The 22,058-nt window shown below is 27.1% G+C and overlaps 1 protein-coding gene across 1 annotated transcript; it reads right to left on the bottom strand.

Moving 5' to 3' along the window:
* Positions 1-250: 250 nt before the first annotated feature.
* Positions 251-21,717, bottom strand: LOC113560317 (EF-hand domain-containing protein D2 homolog). Its single transcript, XM_026966101.1, has 4 exons — positions 21,235-21,717; positions 3,755-3,902; positions 884-1,018; positions 251-771 (listed from the first exon to the last, which is right to left on the bottom strand). Exons 1-4 carry the CDS (start codon positions 21,447-21,449, stop codon positions 640-642), a joined length of 630 nt encoding a protein of 209 aa, XP_026821902.1. The 5' UTR covers positions 21,450-21,717; the 3' UTR covers positions 251-639.
* Between the last annotated feature and the right edge of the window lie 341 nt (positions 21,718-22,058).

Here is a 22,058-nt window from a genome sequence, read left to right as displayed (position 1 = left end):
CCTATATTCTATAACAATACTATTTTAGAAAATCACATAAATTATTGAATTTATTGTTATGCATTCGCATACCGGCACTTGGAAGTTAGCGGTGTTACTGTTTATTGTTTCTGTACGTAATTGTATAGTGTAATCACACGAGAAACCAATGAATGCTGTTTAAAACACATAATATTATAGTTAATACTATATGTGCATATGTATATCACCAGCTTTAAAAAATAACGTGATTATTGTAGATTATACTTACATATTTTACATTTTATTAAAATTCAGTTATAGGCGTAAATTATATAAAGAAACATTTACAAAACAAAATTATACAATAATATTACGACAAAATAATAGTAATAATAATAAAAAAAAAACAACAATTTTCCTAAACGATTTCAGAGAATAATCGATTGTTTGTACTTAATGTATATAAATTATAATATAGGCATAGGTATAGTGAGTTTTTAAATAATAAATAATGATGATTATAAAAATTAATATTTAAGGTAAAACCTTTACATCAAAAATATATTATACATAATAATAATAATAATATATGGGTTAGGTATTATACACAATCGTCGCCGTGAGGGTAGTTAAATAGGAAATTGAACGGGTGGAGGAGAAAAAGTTTTCCCAAAGGAGTTATTGAAAAATAGCAGTCTTCTCTTTGAACGCAATTTTCCGTTTAGACATCTCGTCCTCTGATCGTTTCTTCTCTTCTATCTCCTGTCGTAGTTCGTATTCGAACCGGTTCGCTATGCCTTGATACTCGATCTGCAAATACGAGCGGAACGCGTTTTAGCATAACAGTAATAAAAAATAAAAACAATTATAATCAAATGTATATAGTTTATCATGTACACAAAACTATTTGATCATTTTATACCTTGGCCTCGAAAAACTCTTTGGCGCCGATCACGCCAACTTCGTCAACGTTGATTTCCGTCAGTCGGGCCAGCTCGTTGAGGCCGCAGTCCAGGGGCAACGAACCGTCGTACGCTTTGCGGTATATCAGCAAAAACTGTACACAAACAAACACGAAAAATTATGACATAATAATCGATATATGTTTTTATTTATACATCATTCGCAATAAGTAGGTTAAGCTGTGTAATCTAAAATATAACTGTTGGAATCACTCGTCTGGTCGTCTAATACGGAACTTTGGTGAAAATAAAATAAGTTTTGAAGCTATATTACCTTTAATATGCTATGTGCATCGTACCTACGAATATCTACCTAAGAATTATTAAAGTTTTAATTTTCATAAATCTTTTTAGCATGCATACTTGCAGATTATGGGGCCCTATATAATGCTAGTAATTGAAGGATTACGAATTTAGATTACAAGTTTTGCATACTTTTAATGATAAATAAACAAACCATATAGTGATGGCCAGTGCATTTCATAAATAACTACTCGATTTTGAATGTAATTTTAATTTTTATATTGATTTAGTTCTGATGAAAAGGTGTACATATAGTGTATAGTGATTAGTGATATACCTACGTCGTATTATATTAGTATATTTTATTATTTTGCTATGTTGGTGTCAGATATATACGGAGCGAGTAAAAGAAATTAATTATAGTATTTTCATTTTTTTACCACCCTCATCAGTCATCAGATATATTAACTTAAATACTCCGCAATACATCATAATACATAAATTGTATCTGTATCCCAATAAAACTCGAACAAGCTGCGTCTGTGGAGAAAGTCTTAAAAAACGTCCAAATTTCATAAACTCTTAAATATATACATTGCATTTATTAGATTGGTAGGTAGGTACGCATTATATGATTGTTACGATAGATCATTATTGTTGTCGTGTCATAGAGAAGAGAATTACAACATTTATACACAAAATATACATGGTATAAAAAAAAGAAACAAACGCATATATACCTACATAGACATTTATATATAGATACGAATTATTCGTATAAAAGTATATTATGCAATAGGTTATGTTTATGAATGTTTTGTGTTTTTATTTTACTATTACTTTCAAATAAAATACTACTTATTTCTTCGTTTTAAATTGTTAACTGAAAGCAAAATATTTATGTATAATATATACATATATACAATATGGGAAAACTTATACAAACAAAAATGTTAAAATAATAGAGTGTAGTGAATAATAATGATATATTGTGTGTATAGAATATAGAGAAATTAACGTTCTTGCGTGGCGAGAGTTTTATTAAGTTCTTTGTATTTATTTTTCAAACGCATATTATAATTTTTGTATAATATAATTATCATAAAAACGTGTCGAGTGTTTGGCAATATAATATTATTTGCGAATATTGCACTACTGCAGACGTGCCCACGGCTGGTAACGTCTTGTGTGCATGCTCTAGTGCTCTCACGCACCCCAAAATGGATCAGCTAAGGTTCCTTTATGACTTTATCTAATATTATTCTAATTTGTAGCAAATAATTATGATATTTTCTAAAAATTTCAATTTATGGAATCGTTTAAAACTTAAATATTATACAATTACAAGTACATTTATTATAATTTATACATTATACTATAATATGTAATTATGGTTATTATATTTGAAATGTATTATAATATTAGCTGACCCGGCAAACGTTGTTTTACCATATAAATTATTTCTAGGAAATTTATAGTGTAGAAAAAAAATAACTAACTTATTTTAAGTGTGTAAGGATAAGGTAAATGAGTGAAAGAGGCTCTTGTATTTCGCATGCTTCTGAATCTATTTGTATTACGGCTCAAATTAGCTCCTTTGCGTTTTGTTGGCATTGAGATATGTTCAAAACACATATAAATAGGACTAATTGAATTACTATAATGATAAAGTATTTAATCTTTGATTTTATACACGTACATATACATATACATTTAAATATTAGACTGTTTTATGAAAGCAAAAAATTTTATTTTTCTTAAATATATTGTTAGAGATGTGAAAAAAAATCTGTGGAAGTTAGAGCTCTTATAAGTGAAAACAAAAAAACATTTGTCGTAAAACGTAACTTTTAATGCCAGACGCGCGTCTATTTTATTTAACGTCGTCGACGTGGAGACGTGAACACGAACAATAACGAGTAGTCGACTGGAGTTATAAAAAGGAAAAAACTGATAAATGTAAAAATAAACGGGAAAAACTACTCGGTGGCGGCACTTCTTCATCACTCGTCACCGGTCGTGTGCACCACGTCAAATACGACTGTTGATGGAATTATTGTCGTGCATATATACACGATAACAGATCTGACAATAATAAAAATATTATTTAATTTTAATGAAAGTCGATAATTCCAACAAAATAAATAAATATCATGAACCCGTACCGCGCCTGTCGAGTATACCGCTGCTGCATACCTCAACTGATAACTCTTAAGAGGCCATAACTCCGTAACCACTTATCGCACAGCATACAAACTTAGATAGTAGTCGATTCTCAGACCTACTGAATATGCATATAAAATTTCATAAAAATCGGTCAAACCGTTTCGGAGGAGTGCGATAACTAACATTGTGACACGAAAATTTTATATATAAGATATAACATACAAGTATATCATAATTCATAATGTATATGTATATTATATTATTTTAGATTTCTTAATCAATCGAAATTTTTATATTTTATGCAATCATATTTTTCCAGTTATATATCTTAGAAATTTTCGAAATGTTAACATGGATAGTAATGCCCACTAAATTGTTACTTATAAGTATATATTATGTATGTTATATATGTTTATACGTACTTCTCGAAAACTTATCTTATCGTCACAATCTTCGTCCACTTCTTTGATCATAGCTTTGAGCGCCAAGTGAGTTTGCGGAACACCCAGCTTTTCCATCATCCGTTTCAATTCTCCCAAGTCTAAGTATCCATCTTTACCGGTATCGAATCTAAACAAAGGTCGAGAAACATCTTTTAACACCAATATACATAATATGATGCGTCATAACGTATAAAAGAAATTTAGATAATTAAGTACACTATAGCTGATTTGTAAGTATTTTTACTTTAAATATTATATTTTTCATCTTCCTGGAATTAAATATTATATACATTTTTTTGGTGTTTTTGTTTCAAACGTCCTCTTTGACCGTCAATTAATGCGGTCTAGTTACGCTAATTATTATTCTTCAGCCCAAGTAGAATTACGCAATTAATATACATCTTACTATGACTTTTCATTATAATAGCGGACCACTTTATTTATTTATAGTCATTTGGTAATTGTTTTTTTAATCAATTGTTATCGTGACAAAAAAAACAGACAATTAGATATATTTTTTTTTTTTTGGAAACTATAGTATTATTGTAACCGATTAGAAAAAAAAACAAAATTTGTTACAGAACGGCTATTTACAATAATCGGTTTGATTTATGAATTTGGAGTAAACGTATTTTCCCGTTAGGTGTGAAACACAATGAGGTCTATGCGTCTATGCACTGAGTAACAAAATACAATATATAGTTTACCCGTTCATGGGTGCTTTTACTTATTTATATTGATCATGCGATGAGATTATTTAAATAAGGTGAGAAAAAAAAATGGTTAGATCTAAGGTCTCCAAACCTTTTTATGAATATATGTAAAATAAAATATACAACTATTAATAAATATATTATGAGCGTTCTATTAACATTTATTATTTAAACATCCCAAAAAACATTATCTTCGAATAAAAAATGATACTAAAAACAGTATACGAGTAATAATTTCATCATTTAAGAAAACATGTCAAACATGTTTATCTAATCTTTCTTGTCTATCATTCGTAAAATTAATTGAATTGTGACGTTGTTATCAAAAATGTGATGTTTTTATTTTTGAGCATGACAAGATATGAATTAAAAATGATTACACATCCTTAGAAAGATTTTCAAACTTTTGTAGGTATACCTGTATTTATTTTTCTATAATAACGGTATACCTATAGACTACAACTTACAAGGCTATAACTATGGTAACTAATATCTTGTCCAAAACTTATATAAGTATAGTATCTATCAGTTACCTCGCACATGCAGTCTAACTAGTCTATAGTTACATATTGTGTACACAACAATACTATGAGTATATATAGAAATCGGTTATAACGACTTTCTGCAATAAACCAGGAAAATTCGTCATCATAACTGGTACCAGGTGTAAATCGCGTAATACAAAAAATAGCAAATGAAAAATATGTATTCATCATTTATATACGATTATTGTTGATCAATGAATATAACTGAAATAATAAGAATATTGAAGATAATAAAAAAAATCATATATAAGTATACCTTATATCTATCAAGTAAAAAAATTATCTATATTATTACACATATGCATTTAGTTATTATTTTATAGGTACCTACTATAATTTATCTATTGCGTTTATTTTTTAAATTCAAGTTTAAACGCTATTTCTCATTCTGATATTGTTATCAAATATACGATTTCGCATTGAAAACGCTTTTTATTTAAATGTTCTAAATTGTACACCTTTTATACAGACATAACACTGGTGATCTCAAAACAATGACCACAATTGGGCCATGATTATGATAATATCTATATCGTCGTGAAATCTGTTTCGTAAACACATCGTAACAACGTCATAGAACTGCGTAATTATCAGTGTTAAACAATGGTACAGTATGCACATAATTCGAACGTTTTTTTCAGCGTCTCAACCTCAATGCAGTCGCTAAAACCGATTATTTTTACTGTATATTATTATAAGAATATTATATTTCATCGTTATACGCGCTTAATAAAAATATAATAAATATAATAATAATAACAATAACATAATATCATCCGTCTCCGGTCGTTGCACCAAAAACAATCTCTCCGCTGCACACGCCAAGTGGCCGTAAAAGATAAAAAAAAAATAAAATGTACCTATACAAAAAATTTAAGGATTTAGAAATTAGAAGTTTATAATTGTTTATATTAATTATGATTGTTGTTATAATGTTATATCGTAAGTTCCGTGATGTCGGTTTCTCAGTCTCGATAAATGGCGTACCTATTATATTGTCCTGTTATATGTATAATCTGTATACAATGTATACATCATACACAAAAAATAATCTAATTATTAACATCGTTTAAAAGATTTTGAAATCAATTGTAAAATACGTTTATTAAAAATGAGTGTACTACACTACTATTATAGATTGATCAATATTCAATACCGCCTATAATACTCAGTCATCATAAAACTATATACAGATGTTGTTTATTAGTACTAACGTTATAAGTGCCTACTTTTATTATATAAATTATTATATTTTTAGAGAACCCCAAGATTTGGATAAGTTTATACTGAGAACCTTCATCTTTTAATAAAGAACCTAACTGCAGTAAATGTAAAACCAGCATATTTTATAGATGCAATTAAAGTTTTGTTTAGTACATGAATACTAACCCTTGAATATTAGGTATATGGTTTAGCTAAACTCTATATATTATTACACTGCAATTATTGCAATTTAGCATATTATTATCAGTACTTATGCCAATAACTATAATCACCAATAAATAATAAGTAATAACTATTATTAATATTAATAGCTAAATTTATCAATCTATAATATCTTAAATACATTTTATCTCATAAAATTGCTAGCGAGATGATTGTTTATTATAATAATTGAGTGAATTAACAACTATTATAACGATTTCAAAAATACAGAAAACCATTTTTAATTGTAATCTAAGTTATATTACATATAAGTTATAATAATATTACACATATATTAATTATTGTTTATATCAGTTTTGTATTGTTATTAAAATATACTATCATAAGTGAATATAGGTGTAATACATTACAATTTACATAATATGGATATAGAAGAAAAAAGGTGCCATCCGTTGCAATTAAAACACAGATTCGACTAATTCAAATCTTGAAAAACCAAAAAATAAAATGACACCTACCCCCTATAGAATAAATCCACGCATATATGACACGTGAGCGTATAAATAAGAGTAATGATTTTTAGTGTGTATCATGTATACGTGTATTTTGATACTGAAAACTGAAATGTGCGTGTATTTAATACCTATATATACTATGATGATCACAGGTGCGCGAACGATTATAGTGCATAATATTTATATATAGATAGTTGAATATATTATCTATATATATATACACACACACACACACACACACACACACACACACACACACACACACACACACACACAGAATAAACGTCTCACCATCTTGGCTTTCAAGAGCACATCCGCCAAGTGGTTAAAAATATAAATAAATAGAAACCTATATAAGCATCCATGACCACACACGGAAGATACCATGCAGGAAACATGTATAATGTACATGTTATATACGCATTTAGGACGTAGGTATAAAAGCGCTCAATTTGCAAAAAAAACTCAGGTCCTTTACTAAATTTAAAAAAAAATAAAAAATCTTCGCTACCTACATATACTGTATTTATAACCACGCAGGTACGCAATAATCAAGGTTAATTTAAAATAATTATATTTTTTTTTAAAACAGCTGTAAAATAAAAAAGTTACATAAAATGATTACAACTATGCAATATATGCAGTATAAGTCTTTCTTTTATTACCACAACAGTATTTTTTTTATCCAAGAGCATAAATGGTTACCTTGGAATATCGATTATTGATATGGTTGAAATTTTTTTTTTAAAACGATTATTCGTAGTATTACCGTTAAAAATACATTTTATTGGTATACGTCATCCAACTTCTGGCGGCATTGTCCTAATGATATAAGTATTTGATGATATACTCGTATGTTTTCAATTCTCTATAATATATATATTATGTATTTATGTTTGTACCATATATTATTTTATATTTTTATCGGTTTTTAATTTTAATTAGTCACGCGCCACCTCATACAGTAAAAAAAGTGATTGATGGACAAAATAATTTATTGTTGAAAAAAAAAATGTGTAGAAAAATACAGAACTTTTTTATTTACGTTATGATAAATACAGCAATCAAAAATTTTTAAATATCTTAATAAAATATTATCACTTATTTTTAATAATTGAAAAAACCATAAAAAAAAAAGATTACTGCAGAACACATCTTGTACATTTTAAGCTATGTATAATATATTTGATGACTGTGATTTGAAATAAAAAAAATAAAAATTACAACAAATATTTAGCAGAATTCAAAATTATTTAACTTTTAGGTCAGTACCCATATTTATTTATTATTATAAATTACATAATACCTACATTAGTACACTACCAATACTTATTACCTATAAATTATAATATTATACGTACATCCATACATTTGGTATAAGACATAAATTAAAAATCCTACTTATAATAGATAATATTATAATATATAGTTTTGACTCCATTGACTGTTACAACTCGACTAATTTGAAGTTTAAAATATTGTAACTAAATTTCAAAATCAATAGAATAGCTTAAAGGTAACTTATAAATCATTATACATTTTTTAGCAGATCAAAAATATATCAGTCATAAAAAAATAAAAATAAACTGTATATTATAATTAATTTTATTTTACCAAAACGATGATCATCATGATCAGTTATCGGTTATACAATTGCATATAGAGTAATTATATGAAGCCTAAATATTTGAAATTCGAATATATTTCAAACATACAATATTCAATAATATTTGGTTGTTGTTTTTTTAAGTAAAAAATATTTCAATGTTAAACCAAGTCATATTTTTATACTTAATTATTTTATTATTAAATAAGACATGTATTTACTCTTTATACTATACATAATTTTTCTTTGATATTATAATGTGTATTAGTTTTTTTTATCTATTAAGTCAGTGTATGCAAAACCGATACTATTTGGCATTCGAATATATGTTTGCATATAAATCACGTATAGCTTGGTTAATGTAAAAACATTAATTTAAGATAAAATATACACGGACATTAAGAAAGGCAAGTATAGGTTTATGTGCTTATAGTAAATTATTTATTACATTTAATTGTTCTGCATTGTAGATTTGTAGTGTTAAGTAATACCTATAAGAAAATATGATATAGTATCCAATGTATGGCGTGCGTCAACTTTTAATGAATTTTTATTTTATTTTTTAAATTGCATAAATACAATTTAGCATGTATGCATGAGCAATATTGTGTAATAATAACATAAATCGACTATAAGTATTAATATTTATAAATATTAAAGTTTAGCCATAAGGTAACGAACTGTAAAATCTGATCACCTTGTTTAATTATTTTTTTAATTATTACTGTACAATAAAAACTATTTGTTTTCATTAGATGAATCAAGTATACTTGACATGAACATTTATTTTATACGTAAAAATGTTTTTACATTAAGATGATGTCAGTGTAATATTTGTATTCTATCTCAAACTCACGCACAAAATTTAAATTAGTGTATTTTCATACACTTAAAATATTATTTTTAACTTTTGTAATAGGCGACTTTCATCTAAAATAACTCAAATACTTGAAAAAAATAAATATTTTGTGAAAACGTTTTGTTTGTGTTATGCGTAGGTTGGAGAAAGAAAATATACTGCTCTGATATGTTCTTAAGAACCAAAACATTAATGTTTTACCTAAATGTTATCTTTATTTATATGCAAGTCAAAAATGTAATGAACAGTAACAATAACAATAATTATAATATAGTCATTAGTTACACAATAAATTAAATTACATGTAATGGGATTATCTGACAATAATTGCTGTTATTATAATTATATAATTAATGACTATAGCATCAATTTTTAGACTTTTACACACATTTAGATAAAATATATACTAAATTGATTACTACTAGCTAGAAATTACTATCTATTAGGACTTTTGTTTTTAGATGTCATGTTTAAACGCAGTTGTAAAATAATATTATTGTGTTAGATTCTACATTTTAATTTACCTAGATGTAATAATAAATAGAATATGTATAATATGACTAATAAGCTATAATGAAATAATCGAGCAATTTTCATCCGTAGACAAATTAAATAATTTCATATAGATATATATTCCGTATATAAATTCGTATATAATCGATCAATAAAATAATTTATTATTTGTATACAAGTATATTATATTTGTAATAAATAGGTAATAATATTATTATATAAGTATCTACCAAAATATTATTTATTATTATATTGTTTTATAATTTTATCGTGAGATTTTAAAAAAAGATTTGGTGTGTATAATATAAACTAAGATATTGTACGCATGAGTATAATATACTAAATATGTGCAGTGAATACAAATCGTATTCTGATAAAAATCTGTGTAAAAGACTCTTGGAAATATTATGCAGTTTTACTGTAGGTACCTAGTACCTACTAAATATTATGCATATCCCACTCATACAACATTTATAAGAGGCCACAAAAAAATATTGAGCAATTTGTACTCCATAATATACAAATGTAAGCACACCTATCATATATATATATATATTAAATTGATAATGAAACAAAAATGTATAACAGCTGGTATGTACCGTATATAGCAGTGGCGCGGTTCTTTATTACGTTTCTATGAGATGTTTTTGTAAAACCTACACGTGAAACTGGAAATAAGGTTCGTCCTCTAGAATAAGTGTATTTTATAGTCGGACAAGTAATACGTAGGTATACAGAAATTAGCATAAATTTCCGTGTTTGTACGTTTTAACGAAAACACAATTAACAGGAAATTCGCTTTCAACGGTAAAATTAGCTTAAATAAATTGCAATAACAACGTTTTGTTTCCAAGTTAACCTTCAATTTCCCTTCATTTATTCGTTTTAACGCGAAAATGTGCGTTTAGTGTTCACATGATAATACTTTATAGAGATTACAGAATATTCGTAATTCCACAGAGGTTATTAAATATATATTATACATCTTACGCAAAATACATACCCACAATAAAATCTCACGCGTGTTTGCGCAAGAGATCAGCTGCAGCAATATGCCTACACACAATAAACTTAAAATATATATTATAATCTTATTATACGTAAGTAATTATAGTTAATATAAAGGTAGCCTACCTCAGGTAAGTATATTTTTTAGATATTTTTAAATTGGCAATTGAATAATTATATTATTGAAGAGTATATTTATATTAAATAAGATATTAATCATTTAAAACGAATAGATATGTGATGTGCTCAAAAAAACATATGATAATAAATTAATCACAATAATTGATATTATTATATTCAGAATAAGAGACGATAGTGTTACTTGAGTACATATATACTGAATGGGTCGGGTCAGTGTTTTTTTTAACGGATTTTAAGGTCAGGCAGAGGTTTTAGATTAATAAAGAATCGGTATAATTAATACATCGACGGGTCCGCAGTCCGTATACCATACAATGTAATTTCCGACGAGTAAATGCGTTGATTGCGTAAATACGAAATCCGCATATAAGTACGTAATAATACATATTAACCGACGGCTTTCGTCCCAAACCATTTCACACGCGCACCAGGAAAACAGTTTCCATAGACACGAATTTTTCAAGAATCGAATTTTTTTTTTAATAGCCATTGTTTTTCCTTTCACCCATTGTTCATGGCAGTAGTGTTTTCGCTACGCACAATAATATTTTTATTAATGTTATTATATGATAATATACACTCAAGTACGAAAGAAATATAAACGATATACAAACACATATATTCTCGCGTGGCGTGAACAAACAATAAAGCGCAAAACGAAAAAATATATAAATTCTATCTATAATACCTATAATATGAAAATATCATAATATCATACACATGCTCACGTGACACATTAATACATTATTGTATTTTATTTTAAGATTCGCAATTAAATGTATATCATAAAGCTATGACCCAAGGGCCAAGGGGTATGAATATACATTATACGCCACTAATTAATATATAAAAGTATAAATATCAGTACAATTTAGAATTTATCGGTAAATGTCTGAATTTTAGACTTTTATCGATTGATCTTGGTAAATTATAAATTATAAAAATGATTTCAATAAAATTCCGAATGATTACCGTAGTTTCGGGCTATAACAAACAATAAATAATAAATCTAAAAAACAATTTACTATAGTAAAAGTAAAAGTAAGAAATATGTACAAAAAACCAAAATGTCCTAATTCAGTACTTACAATAAAATTTAAATTAGTATTTCAAACCTGTTCCGCATATATTTAATTTTAAATTATTTTTTAAAAAGTACACTTATAGGTGTATGTATTTAAAATAATATATTACATTTTTTATACAAATTATTGAGTATATAAAAATTATAGATTTGCTCAAATCTTATGACAAATTCAATCTCTAGACTTAAATTATTATAATAAATAAATGATACATTTAACCAACCTTTTTAGTTGTATGTTTTTTATTTTTATTTTGTCTTATATGTATAATAATTACTGATGACAGGGAGTTCAGAAGACTCTAATACATAATATTGTAATAATTTCCTATTTTTATTTTATATTATATAGTATATACGTTTCAGATTTTGTTTATAGGTAATAGTTTAACAATTCAATATATTATTTTAAAGATCTTATAATAATAGTTAAATACAGATAAACTAAAAAAAAAATATGTAATTAATTACTTAAATATATCTTACTGCATTAAAACACAATTTATAAGCAAATCTATAATTTTATATTTTTATACAATCAATAGTATTTATTCAAATAAAAACGTTGATTTTTAAGCATTTATATTATTTATTAAGGGTAAAATTTAAATTAAATTAGAATTATTTTTCAAACACTTATTTCACTTTCATCACATTCGATTTGGATATTTTGTTTTTAATATATTTCGAATATTTACCATAATAGATAGTTTATTAGATGCACCATTTTTCATTTGTAAAAACCTAAACTACAGTAATTTTTTGGAGGTCGACCGGAATATTTTAAACATCCTAGAAAGTAAGATCAATTGATAAAATCCTAGAATTCGAATATATCAGCAGTAATAGTGTAGTGTTACCGGTATTCGTACTTTTACCATGCCTAATAATTAACATAATTTATTATAATATACATATGTACCTATTGACTATTAAAATATATACAAAATCGGCTAAATAATGTTTACATAATATATATTATAGCTCGTTGTATTATATTGTACTCGTATACACCTAAATATCTTAACGAGAGAAGGACAGCTAAATGGCAACCATGACGTCATTCCGTTCAAATACATGTGTAGATTAAGTGTATATATTAAATTTCTATATCTATATTGTTGAATGTGTGTGTCATGTGTGCGATTAATCATATTTTGTATTTGAGTGGTTAACTATAATGATCAAGGTAAACCCGAATATCAATGCACGCGATATAATGAATTATAAATAATATATTATCTATAATTATAATAAGTATAATGTTATGACTGTAACGAAAAGTTTGTTAAAATTTACCCTTTCTAGTTTAAAGGGATATCGTTCGTATAGTCTGATGACGCAGTATTGGCCGCACCCCAAATCCACTTTACATATATTATACATTTTGTAGAAAGACACTACACAATATGGATTATTTTAATATAGTTAATAGTTTTATATAGTTTCATATATAGTTAACTTATACATCCACGCCCACGCATCATATAGGACACTAAATAATACTGCGACTTATCGAAGAAAATTTTTTAATACGTCTGAATATGACATGTGATATACGATATTGGATTTCGTGTTTACACCAAAATGTCGAATCTACCTACATGAACGAAAATTGGAATTGCGTGTTTGGTTCTGCGAAACATTCATAATATGTAATACATATAATATTATGATATGCTCTATGTATGATGAATCAAAAATCGATAGGCAACGATCATTATATATTACATTATATATTATAGTAAATATACATCTGAGTATCTGACACGTCATGTTTCCGTGCGAGAGATGTAATTTTAACTATATTCGAGCTACTTAAGCGCATAGTGTATACTATATTTATACATATATTATATTAAATTATAAAAACCTGCTTGACACGTCATGCATATAATATTATGAATTGAAAAACCAATGATGTTTAGCTATGCATTTAATGCAAAGGTGACTAAGACTTTTAAAATATTTAAAAACTGCGAAAATAGGTTCTATACTTTTTATACAATAAAAGAATGGTTTTAAACATATTTTATTAATAAAAACACTGAATATCGGGATTGGGATAAATATTAAACTTTATGTATAAATGTAATTAATATATTATAAAATAGTACCTACAACCAATTTTGTACCACTATGACGTTATCCTGCATCAATTGTAATGTGAGAAAATGGAAAAATGGCTCGGTACCTACATAGTTAACATCGATTTTATGTTGAAAATAATATAAAGTGATTGATAAAACGATAGTTATTAACAATTATACGTTTGCGGGGAATATTTACGAACTTACGACATTTAAATTCGTAGGTATACCGAAACGAAATAAACGTATAACGATATTGATTTTCTCGACATAAATAATATAATAATATCGCCATTTCGACACACTGATTTGCATAAACACTTGACGTGCCAATAAACCTACCTAGTATCTACGTAAATTATACATATATAATGACGTGAATTTATAATCTCTATAATGATATTTGATTACCATTATTGTATGCATTATCCGCCTCGTTTTGACTCCGAGCCTATATAATGTGCATAAAGGCTATTATTATTTTTTAGTGCTTTATTCGTGAAATACTTGAGATTAATTTTTAAGCAAAATATTTTTTAAAAATTCGATGTACTTATAAAAAACTAATTTTGAAATAATAATTATTTAGTTATAACTTAAATATTTAAAATATAGATATTGTAGTAGTAGACTAACTCTAGGTAGAAATTGGGGTGAGTTAGAAAGACTAATCCTCAAAACACCATTCGTTTTATATTATCAAAGTAGCTTTTCAGTTGTGAAGCGTGTAAAAAATTGAGTCAAATACTTCAAATCATTTTTACACATGCCCCATGTTACATATATTAAAAGTCAACAAACAAAAAACTACAGAGAACAATGCGATATTTAATAGTTTTTAAACAAATATATTATATTATATTTAATTTTAATAATACCAGTATGTTTGTTTAGGATAGGTTATTTTATTTTTGAATACATGAATTTTTAAAATGTTTTTATTTTCTAAGCTATAATTTGTTGGTATATACCTATATACCATCAAACCATGAATGGTTTGATCAATTCGAATAGTTACATATGGGTATCTTAAAATTAAGAACATTATTTTCATAAGATAATTTCGCATTAATATATGCCGTATGATATACTCTTCATAAATCACAACAGAACATTATTTTTCGTTATTTGAAACAGTAAAAATATATAAACCGTACTCGGAAGATATAGCACCTAAAAACATCAAAATAAGCTCAAAAAAAGCACTAAAAATTAATAAATATGCAAAATGAAGTCAACTAAATTTTTCAATTTGTTTTTAAAATACAAATTTTATAATTGTATGTAGAATAATAGAAGTAGGAACTAATGGTCAGCTTTGGAATATAAATACAATGAATCTGATAATAAACTGTAGTGCACTGTGTCTAACATAAATTTTAAAAATTATTGGAAATGAATAGAATAACTTGTCCGATGTCATCAGTGATAACAACCGATAATGTACCTACTACGTAAAAATCAAAATTTCGTTCACATATTTGTGTAGTTTACTGGAGTTTTATTGTTTATTTCCTTTTTTATTTAAATATAGCTATAAATAGTACTTAACACTCTAAATTAACAAAATAGCAATATAAATTATATACAAAATATAAAATATAAATACTTATAAATTAGCAAAATAAAATTTATTATACATCAAGAAAGTGTGAATCAAATTTTTATTTTACTTTTGATGTCCTATATAACTACACAAAAAAAAAATAAGGATTTACTAGAACTTCTTAGTCCTGCATAAAAATTAAAACGATAAAAAATAGTAAAAAATATAATATTTTTTTTTAATTTTTTTTTTTTTTGTTATTACTTCAAATTATGTACCTAAACAAATATTTCTATAAAAATTCATATTTTTCAACATAATTAGTAGGGCTGTCGGGCTGTGGATTTGTAGGAAAGTGAATTTTTTTGGTGGTGGTTACGAAACGTAGCTTTTTAAGTATATAATTTTAATTATGTAACTACCAATCCATTTACGAAACTTTTATTTTGCATTTTTTGACGTTTTTAATTTTTAGGTAAATTGTTTGCTTTACTAACATCTTTGAAAACAATTTGAAAAATTTTAAAAAATATTTCTGGAAAATAGTATTATTAAAGAATCAATACATTTCAAAGTCAAAATTCAAATTAAATCAAATTTTTATTAAATAAATACATTTTTATGCATATAATATTTCTTTATTCATAAATGTGAATTTGTGTTAATGACCATTCTAAGTGCATTTTGTACTATAATTTTTCACATTTTAAATGCATTTTTTTGCATTTTAAGTGCATTTTATATTGCATGTTTTAAGATTTTTTATTGCATTAAATTCGCAGCTCTAATAATTAGTATTAAAAATTTTAAAAAAAATCTGCATAGGCAATTAATAAGGTATAATATTACACAGAGTGTAAGCAATCAACAACGTATGTATATAAATGAATATAGATATGCATATACATATTATAGATACATAAAGTTCTAGTTATAATAGTTTTTTTTTATAAGTTCAAAATGCGTTATCGAAGGACTGGATGGAAAAATAAACAATTATGTTCTATATCAAAAAATGATTTACTAATTTAATTTAGTGATACATTCAGTGACTATCAAATAATAACTTTATATTATTACCATCAACATATTATATACTAGTTATAAATAAGTTGACTAGTATCAAAAATTGTACGATTAGTGTATTTAATAGTTAATATTGTATACACTATACCCAGTATACACGATATATCACATTAATATAAAAATATAAACCATTATACTATATGGTATATTTCAAGTACAATTATACAAATAGGTATAAGGTATAATATATTGTGTTTTACTTCAACACTGCATGGCCTACTGATAACAAAATGTGTAAACGTTTAACAGAGATTTATTCTCCAACAATTTATTATGTTTTTCTAGTTTCTCGAGTAAAATATTGTTTTCTTAATTACTAGGAAAAATTAATCCAAAAATATAATAAATTACTTCTACACAACCACTTCCGTAATCAATATTATCACATCGAAATAAAATAAAATAATTTAATTATTAATATATATTAAATATGAATGTGATTCGACTCGTGTGTCATTATCGCTATAGAGTATAGAGTCTATAGTGTATAAACTATATAGTCAATAGTCATATTTAATCATATCATATAATAAATTACTCATATAGATATAATATTATAATAATAAATAATAGTATTGTAGTCTTATCGACACACGTCTAATAACTTTTAACCTCCGACAAAACACATCATCCATCACCATAAGGGTTATACATTTTGGAACTTCCAAACAATTTTTACTGACTGAAAAATATGGTAGTCTTTTTGGTGTGAATATCTATGTATATAATAATATTCGCATCATATTTATCAGATACAATGTCTAAGCATTAATATAGTTTTAGGTATCTTATAGGTATCTTATAGGTATCTTATAGCAATATATTATGTGTATAAATGTTTAACATAATTCGCATGCCCCAATAGCATGGAACTTTATGTCTGTATACATAATATTATTATGCAGTATAGTACCTATATAAATGTACACGATGTCGATCCCCCATGCTGTATACGTGGTCCATATATACGCAACGAAACACAGGCGTCTAAACGAGTCGTTATCATACGAAGCCTCTCTCTCTCTATATATATATATATTTCTCCGCTGGAGTTTAACGAAAAAATTCTCATAACAAGCATTGTTGCAGTATACACGTGTGCGCGTGTATAGTGCATATTATATTATAATTTATAAGCTTACGAGTTTTAAAAATAAAACGTAATACGCATATTAGTATTATAATAACAATATAACATGTGCGGCGTTGGTGACCACAAATGCGTAGGCGTATCGATATACGAGTATAGTGGAACTTGCGATTATAGTATGGCTGAAACCTGGTACAGGAGACGCGTATATTTCAGTGTTTCTTTTTATTATTATTGCTATTTTTTGGATTGGATTAATTTTTTCAAATGTGCACGATTTCTCAAGATTTAAAATATTTTCTACAATACTTTTGTAAAAACTTTACTTCTACACGTGACATATATTACATAAAACGATTACGAGTGCAATAACCTCAACCAAAATACGTATAATGATTCTCAATATATTAATAATATATATATTATTTATAAACGATAAAAAAAATTACGCTTGATACCGTTCTTTTCTTTCTTTTTTGTTTGCAGACCGATGACTTTGGTTATACTAACGTTCAATTAGACAGTAATGTCGTCGGTTAATACATTAGTTAATGATTGAAATAATTACTGAGTAAAGTCTTTTGTATAATAGTATAATACCAACTATATAGAAAAGAACCATTCACGGCGGACGTAATTTCGTAATATATACATTATTTTATAGGTATACCTATAAACAGTATAATTTGAGTTTAAAAAACGAGTATATATCAGCATTGACATTATGAGATAAAACTAAGCGCACGTCTATAACGGTCAATGGAGAAGTTAGACAGGAAAAAAAGTATTCTAGTTGTGCCATAGCAATCGTAAGTAGGAGAAATATTTTTTTTTCAAAAAAAAATAATATTGTATTGATAAAATAATTGAAAAAATCTTACAAAATTAAACGCAGAAACATGTTAAGTCTGACTAAAATATTATAAGTATAAACTATAAAGTATTAATAATCACTATTTTCACTTTTTTAATTTTTATTTATTTATTTACTATTGAAAATATCTCTGTAAAAACTAATTTATAAATTATTTTTATGTCCTCGGAAGATTTCACGTTTGAATTTATTATTATTATACTTATATATAGTGAAACTATTAGAAAAATAATTTGTTCTGACGTAAACAAAAACATTCACTTTATGATTAATTTCAACATCCGTCTATGTTCACCATCAGTCGAAATAGTGGTTGACGTTGTGATAAACAAAATTATAATCAAGTTTAAATGTTAAGATTATCATTTATCACATTTAAATATTTTCATAAGGATAGTAAAACGTGTGCAACGTAAAATTGAAAAATATACGTAAATACAACATTTATGTAAACTAAAAAAAGTGCAAACTTTAAAACCAAAGCCATTTAGTCCAAGCTATACAGTTTACACAGCAAAGATAAGTTGATAAGACACGTTTCATAAGGAAAACATTAAACAAACATAATTAATACTAACGATTTCTTTCAGTAAAAACTGTTAACACCGTTGAGCCTTTTATAGTTTTATTGCATCCAATATACTTAAGACAAGCCTTTTTCCGCGTAGTAAAATACTATTCAAAGTAATTAAACAGTTATTAAGAAAATAATAATAATAATAATTTATTGTAAAATCCTAACAGTTAAATTTATTACTATAGTAGATGGTGTTTTTTTAACACCGTGACTTATTTTATTCTAAATTTAAAATATGCAATTTTTTTTTAATGCTAAAATTACTTCGGTTTGTCTAGATTTACAAAATAACAACTAACGTTGATTGTATAATTGCATTATGTATAGGTATTATATTTTCTTATTTTTCAAAAAGTTAATTAAAAATCTTCACTAATTAAATTTTAAACATAGGTACCTAATGAGAAGTGTATCATATATTAATTATTCAAACACTTTTATTCTATTCTATATAATAGTTATGGAAATTTAATTTAGATACACCTCTTAGTAATTCTACATCGAGGATGATTAAAAAACGTATACAATTATTTTAAATTACTTAATAATTACATAAATTATAAAGAAATAAAAATTTAAGAAAATTAAATATTTAAAATAATATTCAACACAGTAGATGCATCAAAAAAATACTCGCGAAAATCTATAAAAACTACCTATAGGTAGTTAACGTTATTATTATTTAAAACTGTAAAATAAAAGTACTTTATAGGTTACTTATTAGTATAGTTACTAGTTATACTAGTTACTTCCAAATTATAATGCGTTTTAGATACATTAGAATAGAACACACTCCAAAAAAATGAATTTAATATAAAACATACACTAAAGAACGCGATTATCGTTGCTGCAGTTAGTATACATGGCTATACATACAACATTGTAATATATAATGATTATTTATACACCGTTCGTGTTGTCGAAATATAAATAATTAATATTGGTTTGTATCATGTGTGACGGAGCGAACTGTGCGTAAAGAATTCGCATAATAACAATAATAATGCTAAGACAATATTATGAAAAGAATATAAGACGTAATATTGTGCTACGACGATTTTGGTTTACAATTTAGAAAAGACTCGAACGGTAATCAGCTTGCGGCAACCGTTCCGGAAAACCGTTCGGAAAGTTATTTTCAAACGTTCGATGACATACCGCAATCGCAAAAACGATAACTTAGGTAATAACTAATGACTATCTCAATTCGTTGTACCCGATACGAAGGTATATATTATAGTATTTAATAACAAATATTATTAGTCCATGTGAAGATAATAATCATGTGATTTTGCGACCGTCAACATTTGCGAGCATCAAAAGGGAAGCGTAGTATGAGCGGACAATAAAAATACATATATAAATCGTTATCACCCACCACAACCCTTTACCGGAAGGGATGCGGAGGTCGGAGAGGGGTAACACGCCCTCGCCACAACAGAGACAGTACGAGTGTATATGACGTATAAAAGTATATAACAACAATTATAATATCATGGTTGCGCAATAATAAATGCGTGCAAATACACGCGAGTACCTAGTCATCTAAGTATGTTTAGGATTATAGCTAAAGATATATACAGTGAATTCCATTTAATGTGGGCACGCCGGGACCAGCCCTGTTTGCCCACCTTCAGCGGTTATCCATAAAAACCGAAATTAGTTGAATTAATTATTTACATTGGGACCAGATAATTTTGCCTATATTAACCGGTGCCCAAATTAGACGGAATCCGCTGTATACGCATAACGGACATGATTCGTATATACACTCGTATCTGATCAAATAAATTATTTTACCGTTTACGAAGAAAAAAACTACTCACTTTTTGAACGTCGCCTCGTATTCGTTGATCTGCTTGCGCGAGAACTCTTTAAACTCGAGATAAACGTTTTTAGTGGACGGCCGCCTGTTGAACTGAGGTGGCACCGGTTTTCCGTCTTCCAGCGCCTCGTTGATCTTCTGCCGGCGATTGAGCACGGCCGACAGTTCGTCGCCGTCCACGGATGAGGACCCCGACGAAACCGAAACGTTGTCCATCCTATAAACGAATTATACCAAGGTAACGGCGACGAAAATCTGGTAGAAGTCTGTCGGCGGTCCCGAAAACCTCTGCTGCAAGACGGTAATAATAATATTTAAATCGTAAATTCGTAACTGACGAGATGCGCACTGTATCGATGTTGAACGTCCGACAGTCGTTCGCGTAGTATTGCGCCGAGTGTGCGCCGTGTAAACTGTTTTATTTTATCGGCATTCAGCGAACGGGTCGCCGGTCGTCGTGCGCGTGGTAGTGGTCCGCCGCTCGCTCACTCGGCCCGTCACGGACGTTTTTGCGCCGCCGGTTGCTGTACGGCCTATGTGCGCGTGCGCGCATCGTGACAGCGGCGTCTCGCGAGCTCAGTCGATACGGTTTTCTCGTACGCCCTCTGCTGCCGCCCCCGTCGCTCGTGTACAAGTCAAAATTTAAACGATTGCGATAATAAGTAAATAACATACCGTTGTCATTGTACATGACCGTAATAGTAATATTATTTGTAGGTACACAAAAGTACATATATTATGCATAATATTTATATATTTTATTTTTTATATATATTATTCATTATTATGTGGCATCGATTATTGCCGCCCGCGAGACACGCCAAT

Source organism: Rhopalosiphum maidis, chromosome 1 (assembly GCF_003676215.2).
Source record: "Rhopalosiphum maidis isolate BTI-1 chromosome 1, ASM367621v3, whole genome shotgun sequence".
Lineage (NCBI taxonomy): Eukaryota > Metazoa > Arthropoda > Insecta > Hemiptera > Aphididae > Rhopalosiphum > Rhopalosiphum maidis.
Note: the sequence above shows the minus strand (reverse complement) of the source record. Positions and strands in the feature narration are given on the sequence as shown.